Source organism: Echinops telfairi, unplaced genomic scaffold (genome assembly GCF_000313985.2).
Source record: "Echinops telfairi isolate 266 unplaced genomic scaffold, ASM31398v2 ScPeMD7_3533;HRSCAF=4204_0, whole genome shotgun sequence".
Lineage (NCBI taxonomy): Eukaryota > Metazoa > Chordata > Mammalia > Afrosoricida > Tenrecidae > Echinops > Echinops telfairi.
The window spans coordinates 74114576-74127786 of record NW_022107431.1 but is presented as its reverse complement, the minus strand read 5'-3'; the positions used below and the strand labels follow the sequence as shown (position 1 = coordinate 74127786).

The 13211-nt window shown below is 43.4% G+C and overlaps 1 protein-coding gene across 2 annotated transcripts in view; it reads left to right on the top strand.

Annotated features, from left to right (window-relative positions):
- Positions 1-12016, top strand: part of GPR63 (G protein-coupled receptor 63) — a 38990-nt gene extending 26974 nt beyond the window's left edge. The window contains exons 2-3 of one of the 2 annotated variants that reach the window (XR_006680475.1): positions 6396-8470; positions 9948-12016. Coding sequence is in view for 1 of the 2 variants with exons in the window: in XM_045294452.1 (XP_045150387.1) it covers positions 6544-7800 (1257 nt within the window). In the remaining variant the exon portion in view is untranslated. Of the gene's footprint in view, positions 1-6395; positions 8877-9947 lie in introns of those variants that run through there. The other variant, XM_045294452.1, reaches the window with a different exon arrangement.
- The last annotated feature ends 1195 nt before the right edge of the window (positions 12017-13211 follow it).

Here is a 13211-nt window from a genome sequence, read left to right as displayed (position 1 = left end):
GTTATCATTCAATTCCATTTTCCCGTGAACTTTTTGAACCCTTTTGTACATACTTTGTTTAAAACAGAATCAGCCCGTCTCCATCATTTGCAGAGTGTGTGTTTGTAAATTTTCTATTTGCTGAACTGTATTTGGAAACCAGAATCCAGATTCTGGGTGGGAATGTGGTCCTTGCTAGATAGAGGCTGAGTGGTATCAACCTGGAGCCATGCAACACGCACGTTTCCAGCAAAGCCTGTAGCCTTCTTCATTACGGCTCTCAAACAAAAAACAGTTGTCCTTGGTAGGCTCTCTGTGGAAGCCTGTGCATGTTCACTTGTGCTGTCTGTGGGAATTTGCTCTGAGGTGCTGCTTTGCATGACCCGGAGCCCATGTTTCTTCGTGCGAGAAGGTGCTCTTCCTCCTGGGAAACCCACGTTTGAGATAAAACGAACGCAGGCTTGAATCACGCTGCCCCTGGTCATGAGTTCACTGTGTACAACAATCAATAGTCCATATGAAAGAATGTGTCTTTAGACAGAAACACACATAAGCCCAGTGTTTTATTGATGGCTGATGACAATGTGACCCTCCACCCCGTGGTTCTCTCGTGCCGTCAGTGTGCACAATGGCTTTGTAGACACAGTGACCCCAACAGACGAGAATCTACTGGAGTTCAATTCCTGCTTATTGTATTCCGCCACGTCACTTCTGAGTGTGCTGGCCTTCTTGTTTTTCCCAGAGGCCTTTGCTGGTCTGTATGGCCAGGCAATTGCTGTGCTTAACTTGGCTTCTGAAGGGAGGGAAGAGATCTGGAGCTGCCGTCATTTTAAGTGCTGCTGCTAAATCCTTCCCACTAGCCTGTGACCAGTGGAATCAAGGGCAACCGTTAGAGCTTGTCCAGTGCACGGAGTGGGACTGGGAGCTCTGAGAAGCGGGGGATGTTCCAGAGCCCAAGGCCTTTGCTGAGCCCTGCTGTCGACAGGCTCCTCTGTGATTGGCTCCTCATGTGATGATGAAGGGGTGGGATGGATGGATGGATGGCTGTTAGCATGGAATCTAGAGTATGCAGCTCTGTGATTGGTGCGACAGATTACAAATAAGATAGGTGGGGACTTGCATCCTCAAGGACTTTTATACAGGAAAGAGGTGTGAAGAGCAGTGTGGCAATACTTAAATAAACAATATGGGCTTCATGTCAAAATGTTCTACAAAAGCTAGAAGTGAATGAGGAAAATATATTCCCCTCTCTTAATTTCCCATCAGAGAAGAAGCCTTTTTGTCAGTTTGGTGTGTTGCCTGTCTGTATACATATATTCGGGGTAGGTGGGTGGGTGAGGTACGATTGGTTCCTCAGAAATTTGTGGGAAAAATTCCATGATGCTTTCATTCCATTTTTTTCCCATGAACATTTTGAAGCCCCTCACGTGTGTGAGCACATATATACACACAGACAGACATCTGCACACACAGTCAACAGTGGGACCACATGACATGTTATGCTTCCTGTGTTGATTTTTTTCCACTCAGCATATAATCAACGTGATTTGGTATCATGACTACAGATTGACTTATTGCTTGTGATAATTACGTGGTTGATGGTTCCGAGTATGTATGGACCACAATTCATTAACCATTATCATGTTGGTGAGTAGACAGGGCCTAGTTTTTACCATTAAATGATGCTATAGTGAACATCTTTATCTGCATGTTCGTGCCATTATTCCTGCCATACAGAATTCTCAACAATATTTAAAACGTTATTTTTCATTTCAAAAATGCTATCTTGTTATCCACCCCCCAAAGAAAGCTATCTATTCATCGATAAGGATATACACACAAAAATAGATTTTGCTTACTTAGAAAATATATTAAGCGTTTCCAGTAAATGCTGACTAAAGACAATTTTAAATGAGGATCCAATGTTAGACTGTTATGTAAATATTACCAACTAAAGTGGATGGTCTGTCATGCTGTTACTGTGCCCAAAGTTGGGAATCAAAATGATAAACACAAGCCTTTTATTTAGTTTTATTTAAAATTCAAAGGACATTCAAGTCTCAAGCCTATTTGATGATGATAATTTATGAGAGGAAAGACTCTTTTGACCTAGTTACTATGACAATCCAAAAGCACTGCTTTATTATTACACTTCCTGTTATGAAAAGGGAGGCAGTAAGAGAACATTGACATTCTGATGAGCAGGAGTATAACAGTAAGGAGCACTGGACAGATATTGGGACAAAGGCATTGCTCAGTCTCTGCATGCCATACTGTGTTCCCTGCGATCACAGATCCTAGCTCTTTAGTGCTTAACTGCAAACCTGCCATTGTTTAATCCCATTGTAAACTGTGTACACGAGGAGGCTTCAAAAAGTTCATGGATGAATGTGATGATCCTGTAATTGCATCTCCCCATGAGCTTTTTGAAGTCCCCTTATAGTAGAGAAACGGATCATTCATATTTGGTAGGCACTGCAAAATGAACTAAATCCTCTGTTTGCATGGTCTTGACAGTGAGTGGGTGTCAGTACAAGGTGACCAATCTGGCATCTTCCTTGGGGTAGTAACAAATGTCAAGGTCTAGGGCTTGTTCATAGGGCTGTTCCCTAGATGCAACCTCATCTCCCTACGGATTGTATGTCTTACTCTGGGAGTTGGGACCCTTGTGGTGTAGGGGGATAGGGACTTATGCTGAATATGCTCACCTTCCTTGAGCCCCTCTCTTTTCAGCCCTGCACTGATGTGCTCCAGTTGATGATTCTCAGAGAAAGGTGTATCCCCAAATTGGGCAGTAGGATGGGAGTATATGCTTTCATATGGCTTTATGTCGTAGAGAAGGAGACCTTTCCACGAATGGTGTCCCAGCAGCTCTGTATCTAAGTTCCTAGTCAGTTTACCACATACACTTTCTGTGGTAACTAGTACCTCCCCATGCAAAGACTCTGTAACTTCAGAGCTTTTCAGCGTCTTCTAAGCATCTTCCCCTGGAAGTATTGAGGACGGAGCATTCTCTGTTCTGCTCTGTCCGTCACTTGCTACAATACCACCTGCTTACTACCTGTAAAAGTTCTCGTTTTCAGTTGATTACTTATTGATGTTTCGTTCACCTTATCTTTTTTTCCTTTGGGGTTGATATACTTTGTTAACAACAACAACAAGTACTTTATGGCTGTTTCCGTGCAGCCCGTGATGAAGTGTCTGTGGACCTTCTATTTGGTTTAACCCGAAACCCCGGAACGGTAGGTTCAACATTTTCACTCTGGTTCTTGTCACCTCACACATTCTTACATAAATATTCAATGAATGAATAATTGGATGGGTTGAATTTGAAGTTTTTGTGGTAAGCAGAGCTTTGGGAGAACAATAAAATGTGATGACTAAAGATATACAGCAACTTAAAAACCATCTTTAAAGCTCTGGTTGCCTTTGGACCCCATTCTTCAAACATGATCAGGACAGTTAACTATTACTCGTTTATTATACTTGGGACGTATTTGTTTACTTATTCAAACACAATTAGCGTGGTTACATTTGGCTTACAATATGCATTGCCCTATTATACATTTTCTCTGGAGGTGGGCTTGTGGCTCCTTTTCTCCTTAATCGTAAGTGTTGTGTAGGTAGTTCTAAAGAGATACTGTTAACGACATGGAAGCAGTCTTCTGACCACCACTGCTCATTCCTATTCACCTTCGGCGCTTATTAATGTTTGCTATTGTGGTAAAATGAAACTCCTTAATATATCGCTTCTATCCATATCTCTGTAGCTCCCACAGGCTGATTGAGGGACCATACAAATAGGGTGTGGGGACATGAAGAGAGGATCGGTCAGTCTTAGTTGCTGTTCCTTGTATATGTAAGAGCCGTCTCAGAAGCAGGAACAGAGAGGATTCTGGCACCATCAGAGAAGAAGAGCCACAGGTGGGGCACACTCAAAATGCCTGCCATTCTTGGACCAGAGGCTGAGGCAAGGAAACCGTGCAACAGCAGAGGAACAGCGCAGAGACTAGGGGACACTGAGGCAGAACCTGACAGCGCTGGAGGCCACGGGGCCGTGTGGCTGGTAAGCTACAGACCAGAGAGAGAGACTTAGCTGCTGCCTAAGGAGAGGGGTTTCTGGGGACTGGTAACTATATTCTTAATGTTTTCTGATCCTAGTGCGTGGTATCCTGAGAGCTTCCCTAATAAGCCCCCATAATTTAAGTGTTTTCTGTGGGTTCTGTGCGACCATTGCAATGACTTATAAACAGCAGGAAAGTGTCATATTGTGAGAGACAGGGCTGGTGTCAGAATAGGGTAAGGAAAGATGGAGCGTGGAGGCATGTCTGAGCTCTGCCTTGTGGCAGTTGACCTCACGTAGGTGTGGAAATGGATGCTGCTTCTCCCTTGGATTGGGAAAGGAGGTCGAATGGGGCCCCCAGGTCATTTTCTCTGCTCGCCTATGACTTAGGGTGGCATCACATCCAGTGGAGTTTTCGTTTTAAAAGCACCCGGAGGTGGCTAGCATCTCATAGGTTCATAGAAATTACCGTGTAAAGGTAAGAATAAGTACTGAGATTCATATTTTGAATATTATTTGAATAATTTTGAATAATATTTTGAGAAACGAAATGAGTATTCTCTTTATTCACAAAGACAGCCTTTGACAAGAGAGGTTTTGTAAACAGTTACAAGCATGAAAGAGAGCCTATGATGAGATTAGTGGCGGATCACGGGATATCCCCCATACCTCGTGGACCTCAAGAAATGAATAAAGGTACCTTAATGGTTGTCTCTATAAAACATTGACTAATTCTAAGTACAAACAATGCGCTACATAGTTGTTTTTAAACTTTTGGATATTCTGCACCCCAAATTCTAAAGGGTTATTTTAAAGGAATTTAATCCGATTTCTAGAGTTCTTTCCAATTAGAGAGGTTACATCTCTAATAATGATCTTCAGAAGAATGAACTCATGCCACAGTGTGGTTGAATAAAATAGATTTAGAAAGGCTTCCCCAGAAAACGCAATGGATTTAAAAATTGGTAAGACAATGAGGGCAAGGGCGAGAGAAAGGTGAAAGGAGTTTTTTGGAGGAAGATCACTAAATAGCTTGCCAATTTTCTAAAGCCAATTTTCCAACAACTGTATATATTTGTCTATCAGTCCCCCTCAATATCCATATCTTTGTTGTGTGTTTGATATCATCTATTAAGATACTAACACAAATACAATAGGTTCTACTGATAAGAAATAGAAAACATAGAAATTCACGTGTCAGAAAAGAGCAAAAATGAGGGAAGAGAGAACTTGTAAAGCGAAGAGGGCTTCAGAAAAATGAAAAAAATTCTTCAAAATATGACTAATGCTATAGTTGTGTATATATTTCTCCTGTGTTACGGCACCTAACAATAACAAGTGTTTCTTCACTATGGCTGGTGGTGGGATTTCTAGAAGGAAAAATGTACCAAAAAAGGATGCCAGCCAACTTTCAGAACTTCATTAACCGTATCCGCTCAGAAGAGAGTTAGAATTCCAAGGTTATAATGACCAAGTGCTGAGCAGAGAGTTGCTTGTTCGGGTTTCTTTGCAAATCAGTTTTACCTTAGCCTAAAAATGGCAGCTGAATCCGTATTAAATAGGTATTTAAATTAAAAAAAAAGTAAAACTTGGGAAAAGCAGATAAAATCTATATTAATCTCACAACCATTGAGTCAATTCTGGCTCTTATTAATAGTGACTGTAAACAGGGACCCCAGGACAAATAACCCCCTCCAGACCAGTAATGAGAGTAGTGATACCAGGAGGGTCAGGGGAAGGTGGGGGAGAAAGGGGGCACTGATCACAAGGATCTACATATAACCCCCTCCCTGGGGGACGGACAACAGAAAAGTGGGTGAAGGGAGACATCGGACAATGTAAGATATGACAAAATAATAATAATTTATATATTATCAAGGGTTCATGAGGGAGGGGATGCGGGGAGGGAGGGTAAAAAATGAGGAGCTGATACCAAGGGCTCAAGTAGAAAACAAATGTTTTGAGAATGATGATGGCAACAAATGTACAAATGTGCTTGACACAATGGATGGATGGATGGATTGTGATAAGAGTCGTATAAGCCCCCCAAGAAAATGATTTAAAAGGAATCCATGATGTTGAAAAAATAAATGGGAAACAAAAAAATAAATGATCAGTCTATATTTGGGGTGGTAATGCACTTGGGGATTCTTTCACTTTTAGTTTACATACGAATGTCACATTTCTACCACGGTTGATTAAAAATAACACAGGCATATTTTAGTTTGGACAGGGTTAGACAGTTAGGTCTTTTAAAGGTTAGGAAGAGCCGTCTGATCCTCCAATGAAAAGGAGTCTCATGTGATTTGCAAAACACTTCTCAGTGGCTCTTTCTGTTTGGCCTTGTTTTCAGGTCGCGGACGCCTGTGGATGATGGAGCTCCCTGTCGATTTCCAGAGTGTGCTTCCAAGCCCCTCCAGGGAACATGACCCTTCTGCTCTGTGTTGACATGCTTGAAGAACGTCCACCCCTCAGCCTGTGCCTCCCACCCAACCCTCGCCATGGTCTTCTCAGCAATGTGGGCTGCGTCCCGCCCCGCGGCACCCAACACCACAGTGGTGGTCTATGAAAACGCCTACCTGAACGTGACGGGTCCTCCACCGTTGCAGCACCCCAGCATCGGGCCACTGCTTAGACACAGTCTAGAATCCATGGCTCCGACTGGGCTGAGCTCCTGGACAGCGAACAGCACAGCGGGACCCCCCACACCAGCAGGCTTTAAGAGCCTGAACTTGCCTCTCCAGATCTTCTTTTCTGCTGTCATGATGTTTATTCTGGTGGTGGCTTTTCTGGGGAACCTGGTGGTTTGCCTCATGGTTTACCAAAAAGCTGCCATGCGATCTGCAATTAACATCCTCCTTGCCAGCCTGGCTTTTGCAGACATGTTGCTTGCAGCGCTGAACATGCCCTTTGCCCTGGTTACTGTTCTCACTACCAGATGGATTTTTGGGAAGTTCTTCTGTCGGATATCTGCTATGTTTTTTTGGCTGTTTGTGATCGAGGGCGTCGCCATCCTGCTCATCATTAGCATTGATCGCTTCCTTATTATAGTGCAGAGGCAGGATAAGCTAAATCCGTATAGGGCTAAGGTTCTGATAGCTGTTTCTTGGGCAGCTTCCTTTTGTATAGCTTTCCCTTTGGCTGTAGGAAACCCTGACCTCCAGATCCCTCCCCGAGCCCCTCAGTGTGTATTTGGGTTCACAACGAATTCTGGATACCAAGCTTATGTGATCTTGATTTCCCTCATTTCTTTCTTTATACCATTTCTGGTGATCCTGTATTCGTTCATGGGCATACTCAACACCCTTCGGCACAACGCCCTGAGGATCCACAGCTATCCTGAGGGCATATGCCTCAGCCAGGCCAGCAAACTGGGTCTGATGAGTCTCCAGAGGCCTTTCCAGATGAGCATTGACATGGGCTTTAAAACACGTGCCTTCACCACCATCTTGAATCTCTTCGCTGTCTTCATTGTCTGCTGGGCACCCTTCACCACGTACAGCCTTGTGGCCACGTTTAATGAGCACTTTTATTATAAGCACACCTTTTTCGAGATAAGCACCTGGTTGCTCTGGCTCTGCTACCTCAAGTCTGCCTTGAACCCGCTGATTTACTACTGGAGGATTAAGAAATTCCACGATGCCTGCCTGGACATGATGCCTAAGTCCTTCAAGTGTTTGCCTCGTCTTCCTGGTCATACACGGCGACGAATACGCCCCAGTGCCGTCTATGTGTGTGAGCACCGGACTGTGGTGTGACTGTCGGAACAGTTGGACCTTTTCGGTGATGGTTGTCATTGATCTGACCTTGAATTTTATTTCACATGGCTTTCTCACATAGACTTATTGTTTCCATAAGATTTGTGGGGTGTGCATGCACATGCGCGCGCGCTTGCGCGCAGTGTGGAAAAGGATGGCAATCCGTTCTAATTCTGTTACCAAGGATTGGTGTCCGGTTTGTGGGGGCGCGTCCCACTCCTGGCACCTTCCTGCGTGCCGAGTAGAACTACTCATAGGGTTTCGGTGGCTGTGACTTCTCCGAGGCACATCTCCAGGCCTGCCCTCCAAGACACCGCTGGATGGGTTTCGCACTGCCAGTCTTGGCTCGTGGTCCAGCATCTAATCGTTTGTGCCCCCCAAGCATTCCTGTTCTAAAGGGGACACAGTGGGAGAGGGACCACAAATTTTACCAACCGAGTTTAAGCGAAAGCCTTGCTTTAAGGTGGACAGGCATATCTTTGCTTGATTTTATTTTTGAAACGAGAATCAAGGTTACACTTTTTTGAGCCTGAGATTGCGTTACATTGTAGGTGTTTTTATATGCTGCTAAAGTGTGCTAAGTTGAGTTTATCAGTTTTTTTTCTTTCTCTTGGAAGACACTGCTGCTTTTACCCATCACATTGGAGCCAAAACCCCATAATCTCAATAGGTTCGTATTTAGTTTTATTAAAGAAATAACTCAAGGGGGTTAGTGACATTTCAGAGGTCATTAATATTTACTTTGGTGCACTTTAAGAAACAATGTACAAAATAATTCAGTCATATTTTTGAGAATTGTTTTTACACATACCTGTGCTTTGAGAAACCTGTGCATTATCATTTCTAGGTTGATAGTTCCTTTTAAAAAAATTTTTATCTGCATGTACAACTTTAAAGGAGAGAACTTAGAAATTTAAGCATTTTCCTAAGGACAATAGTGACTCTTTAGAGCAACGGGGGAAATCGAGAAGACAAAGCACCCTTGCAAATCTGAAAGGGACATGTCTTCAGGGGACAGCCCACACAGGCTGTAAGGAGTCCTTTCATTTAAGGGTGTTCATTGGGTGTAGCGGGGGTGGGGGGAAGGGGCTACCATTTCTTGGACACCTTACCGTGTGCCAGGCACTGTGCATCATTTTATCTTCACAGCATCCTGTGAGGTGGGTATTATTTCTTCCTTTTTTATTTTTCCCAGATGAAGAAAGCAGACCCCTGGTTAAAATCCTGCCCCAGTTCAGGGGTGGAGCTGGAACCCCAAAATCTGCCAGTCATGGGACTGTTGTTGTGCTGTGCCACACTGACACCCCACCGGGGTTTAGCTGCGTCCCTCACTGGGGTTCTCCCTAATCAAGGGAGAACACTGCATGCCCCCTTTATGTCTGTAGATGAAATCGATCTTTAAAAAGTCAGCGTTATTATTTTAACTGCTCAAGGAAATATGATAGTATTCCAGAAAGTCTGGAAGATAGAAAAGGAAAAATAAAACCACAGTGGCACTAGCCTTTTGAAGTAGAGCTCTAAAGTCATGGATCAAGGAGGCTAACAGGACATAGGGTGGCTTTTTGATTTGCCAAGAAGATGGCTGGCAATGACCAAGAAGTTAAATACTATTTGGATGCCTTGGCTTTGTGGGTTCCCTGCCTTTAACTACCCAGCTGTGCTCTTTCTAAATGTGTGGGGCAAAACAGCATTGTCTCAATACTGAACCCCTAGTCAGGTTGAAGTTTGAGAATGTGCTTCGAGCTGTGTCTCCTACAGAGAGGGGGAGTTAGGCCATGGTCCAAATCTAGAGGAAGCTTTAATAGGGCAGGGCAGGTTTCAACTTCTTTTCCTCCTACTGATGATCTGGCCCCTCAGAGCATCCGGTCACACTTTTGTCACCATTCACACGCTTCCTCAGCCAGGATGGGACTGTAGACGGGGCCATCAGGGAGGAAGCACAGCCTCACACCTACACCATGGGCTAGTATGTAGGGGGAAAACAAAGAAACAAACAAAGAACAACCTTTGGGATTTAGAGTTTTATTCCGAATTTTAGTGCTTTGTGAGCTCATGGAAAAACAAACCTTCATTTCTTGAGTTGTAAAATCAGAGTTGGATTAGCTCAATCCCCAAGGCCCTGTCCAACTCTGTGCTTTTCTCCGTAGGAGGGTATGGATCTTGGAAGAGCCCAGCCGACCAGCATCACTCTGTGGTCTGCAGTATTACTTGGTCACGTTGTCCTTCGTTAGCTGTTTCTCACCACTGAAGGTCGGAAGAGTGTGCCGCGTGGCGTCAGGATTTGGGACTTTGAGGGATTGATGACATCATGAAAGAGGAGGAAAACTCTGCTCTTGAGGCCGTTGTGTCTGCCCTGGAGCTCACGGTTTGTTAGGGAACTCAAGTTTTGGTATCATCTTCAGATGATAGTCACCTACCTCTTTAATTTCCATTTTTATATTATTCTTATTCGCAGGTAAAATTGTCCATAATCTTAACAGAACTTACGTACTGTAGTAGATACAAGTAGCACGTTGGATTGTACCATGCTTCTCATCGTTGCTCCAAACTGGATTTGAAGCTGATAAATGATATATCTATGACATTAGACTTTCTCGCAGGAAAGTTGGCATGCTCTGCGTTCATCTTCCGTGTTCACAGTGGGTCTTGACACGCCTTTTGTGGCTGGAGTTGAAATGGAACTTCGTTTTCTTTGTTCATTTTGAGCAAATTCAGCAACCACACAGGACTGCCGTTCTCATGACACTGGATCACCTTGCTCAGAGAACAGTTTACACACCATTTTGAACCTTTTAATTATGTGTTCGTTTGGAAGTACCAGAGGTACTGCGCCGAACCTTTGACATGTTTCGGTGCAGAATAATTCTGTGTTGCCTGTGTTCCTTCATACTTTCTTCAGGGGAAAAAAATGCCACTACTGATGTCACTGCTGACCTGCTTAGGGAGGAGTTGCTGTTTTGTTTTGACTCCTCCCTCTCCCCCCCAATAAGGAAGAAGCATGAAAGTGATGGTGAGATATTTGTGGCCAGTAGAAAGGGGAGAAATCCTATGTCGTCTCAAAAAGTGAACTTCAAATGTTAGCAATCCCAGAGCCACGTCACTTGTTAACCATGCAGGTTCTTGGGTCCCCAGAGCACTTAGGGTTCAGCCCAAGGATCCATATTTTTAAATTACTGCACACTCTTCCCGATTCCGATTCAGGTGCTCCCACTGGCAGATCCCAAGAAGCACCCCTGTAGAGCCTATGCCTGTTAAGGCATCTGTTTCATCTGAAAATGCTTGCCTCGTGCTGGAAGCCACCGTCTTGTAGATGCCTGCTCAATCCACACTGAGAGAAAAATCCACTCGTCTTTGTGCCTAATTTGCAGCCAAGCGTGTTCGTGTTGAACCCGCCAGTGTTAGCTTCCCTTCCCTTCAGCTGGCAAGTCCTGATTAACCGTACCCTCGATGGGAGAGTGGAAAGGGACATAAAGGTGGAAGTTAAGACTTTGAGGAGTCGTACTCTCTTTTCCCTTAGAAAGATTTCTTTCTGGTATGTAACATACTGACACGAGTGTGAGAGGAATGTAAAGGTGCGGCTAAATCTATTGCTTCTGCTTACCCCAGTCATGTCCAGTGGAAGCATGAAGTGAAATAAAATAATCTTTTTAATCTATGTATTTCTGTTGTGGACAGCAATGTTTAATTCTTCTCCATCTCTGTGTTTACATGAAAACATTGGTGTATATATCAAGGACAGTTCTTGGAATTTTAGTTTAAGTTTAAAGGGCTGCTGAATTTGAATTTGTTTTTTACAGGCATAATTCCTATAAACCGCCTTCATCAAAAACTCAGTTTTCATCAGAGTGAACAAATTTATGAAAGCACACATTTGTTATAGCAAGCAAATGGTAACAAATTTCTCTACTATCCGATCTACTGGTACTAGTCCTTTGTCATGAAAATTAATTTATTGTAAAATAGCTGATGGGTATGGGAGACATGCTCCTGGCATTTTGGGTGGTTAAGATTTAAATTTCAAGAGAAGTATGGTTCTTTGTGCATGTTCTTCCTACCACCAGGAAAATCCTGCCCAGCAAGAAAAGCCTTCCATGTTGAAGCATTTCTAAAGTGGCGTTTTCCTGGTTTTGTTTTTTTCAAAGGACGGCGTCACCTTTCCTTAGAAAAGTCTCTCATGAATCATACTTTCTGTTACATTAAAATGTGAATCTAGCATCAATTTCCGCTTCCTTTGGAGTCTTATTTTGGGACCAGCGCTGAAATCCTGTGTGTGCTTGACAATATCTGAGCCTTAGAAGCTGTCAGATTGATTCAGGATGAAATGAAACTGGGCAAAAGAAACCGTTTGAAGGAATCCCGCCTAGGAGAGTAATGAAAATTGCACTGCTGAGTCATTGACAGTTAGATTGTCAGGTTGCAAAACAATAACAAGTCTGCTTTCACCGTGACAAAATGCCTTCACACTGCCTTTTCCTTTCTCAAATCTAGACCTTTCGAAAGCCCGTTCTCTTATAAAGATATAGCACGTGTATGTATGTATGTAGGAAGCCCTTGTATTTAAGGGATTTGATTTTGTGCTAATTACACACCATTTTTAACTTCTCTTCCTCTTGACATGTACGCAATAGCTAATTATATTTCTTCTTTCTGACCTACAAAAAGGTTGAGCTAGGAAAGGAGGTTGTCCTTGCATCCGCATTTGAACTGGAAAGGTAAGAAAAATGTAGCAATATAGAGCAATGTGTTGAAATAAATGCACTCCACCTCTTCAGTGAAAATGATGCGCCTCCCTCCACTCATCCCCCATAAGGAGAACTTTTGTGGGAAAAGTTCTACTTAAATATTAAGCTATAATCAGATTTAATGAAAAAAAAAAAAAAAGCCTGGCTAAACCTGCCAGCTTTAATCAGAGAAGCAGACCACTAGAAGGTATATATTATGGATTCACTGCAGAACATTCGATTATGTGATCGTGCGTGCGTGCGTGCGTGCATGTGTGTGTGTGTGTGCATGCGTGTGTGCGTGTTGGGGGCAGGGGTGTCTCATCTGGCAAGTCTTTATACAGCAGATGATTGAAAGGGCAGTCTGGAATTTTGGCATTTACCTAATTTCCTCTTTCTCAGGGAAGCCTCAGCTTTATTTTGAGGGCCTTTCAACTTATTAAGGAACCCTGATAGCCGAGTGGATTACCCATTGGGCTGCTTACTGCAAGTTCGGCAGTTCAAAACCACCAGCTGCTCAGCAGGAGAAAGTTGGTGCTTTCTACTCCCATAAAAAGTTACAGCCTTGGGAACCACAGGGGCAGTGCTTTGCTCTGTCCTAGAGGGTCTCCATGAGTTTGCATCAACTGGATGGAAGTAATTTTCGACTGACTCGGGCATATTCAGGTTCTGGAAAGTAGATGGCTTATG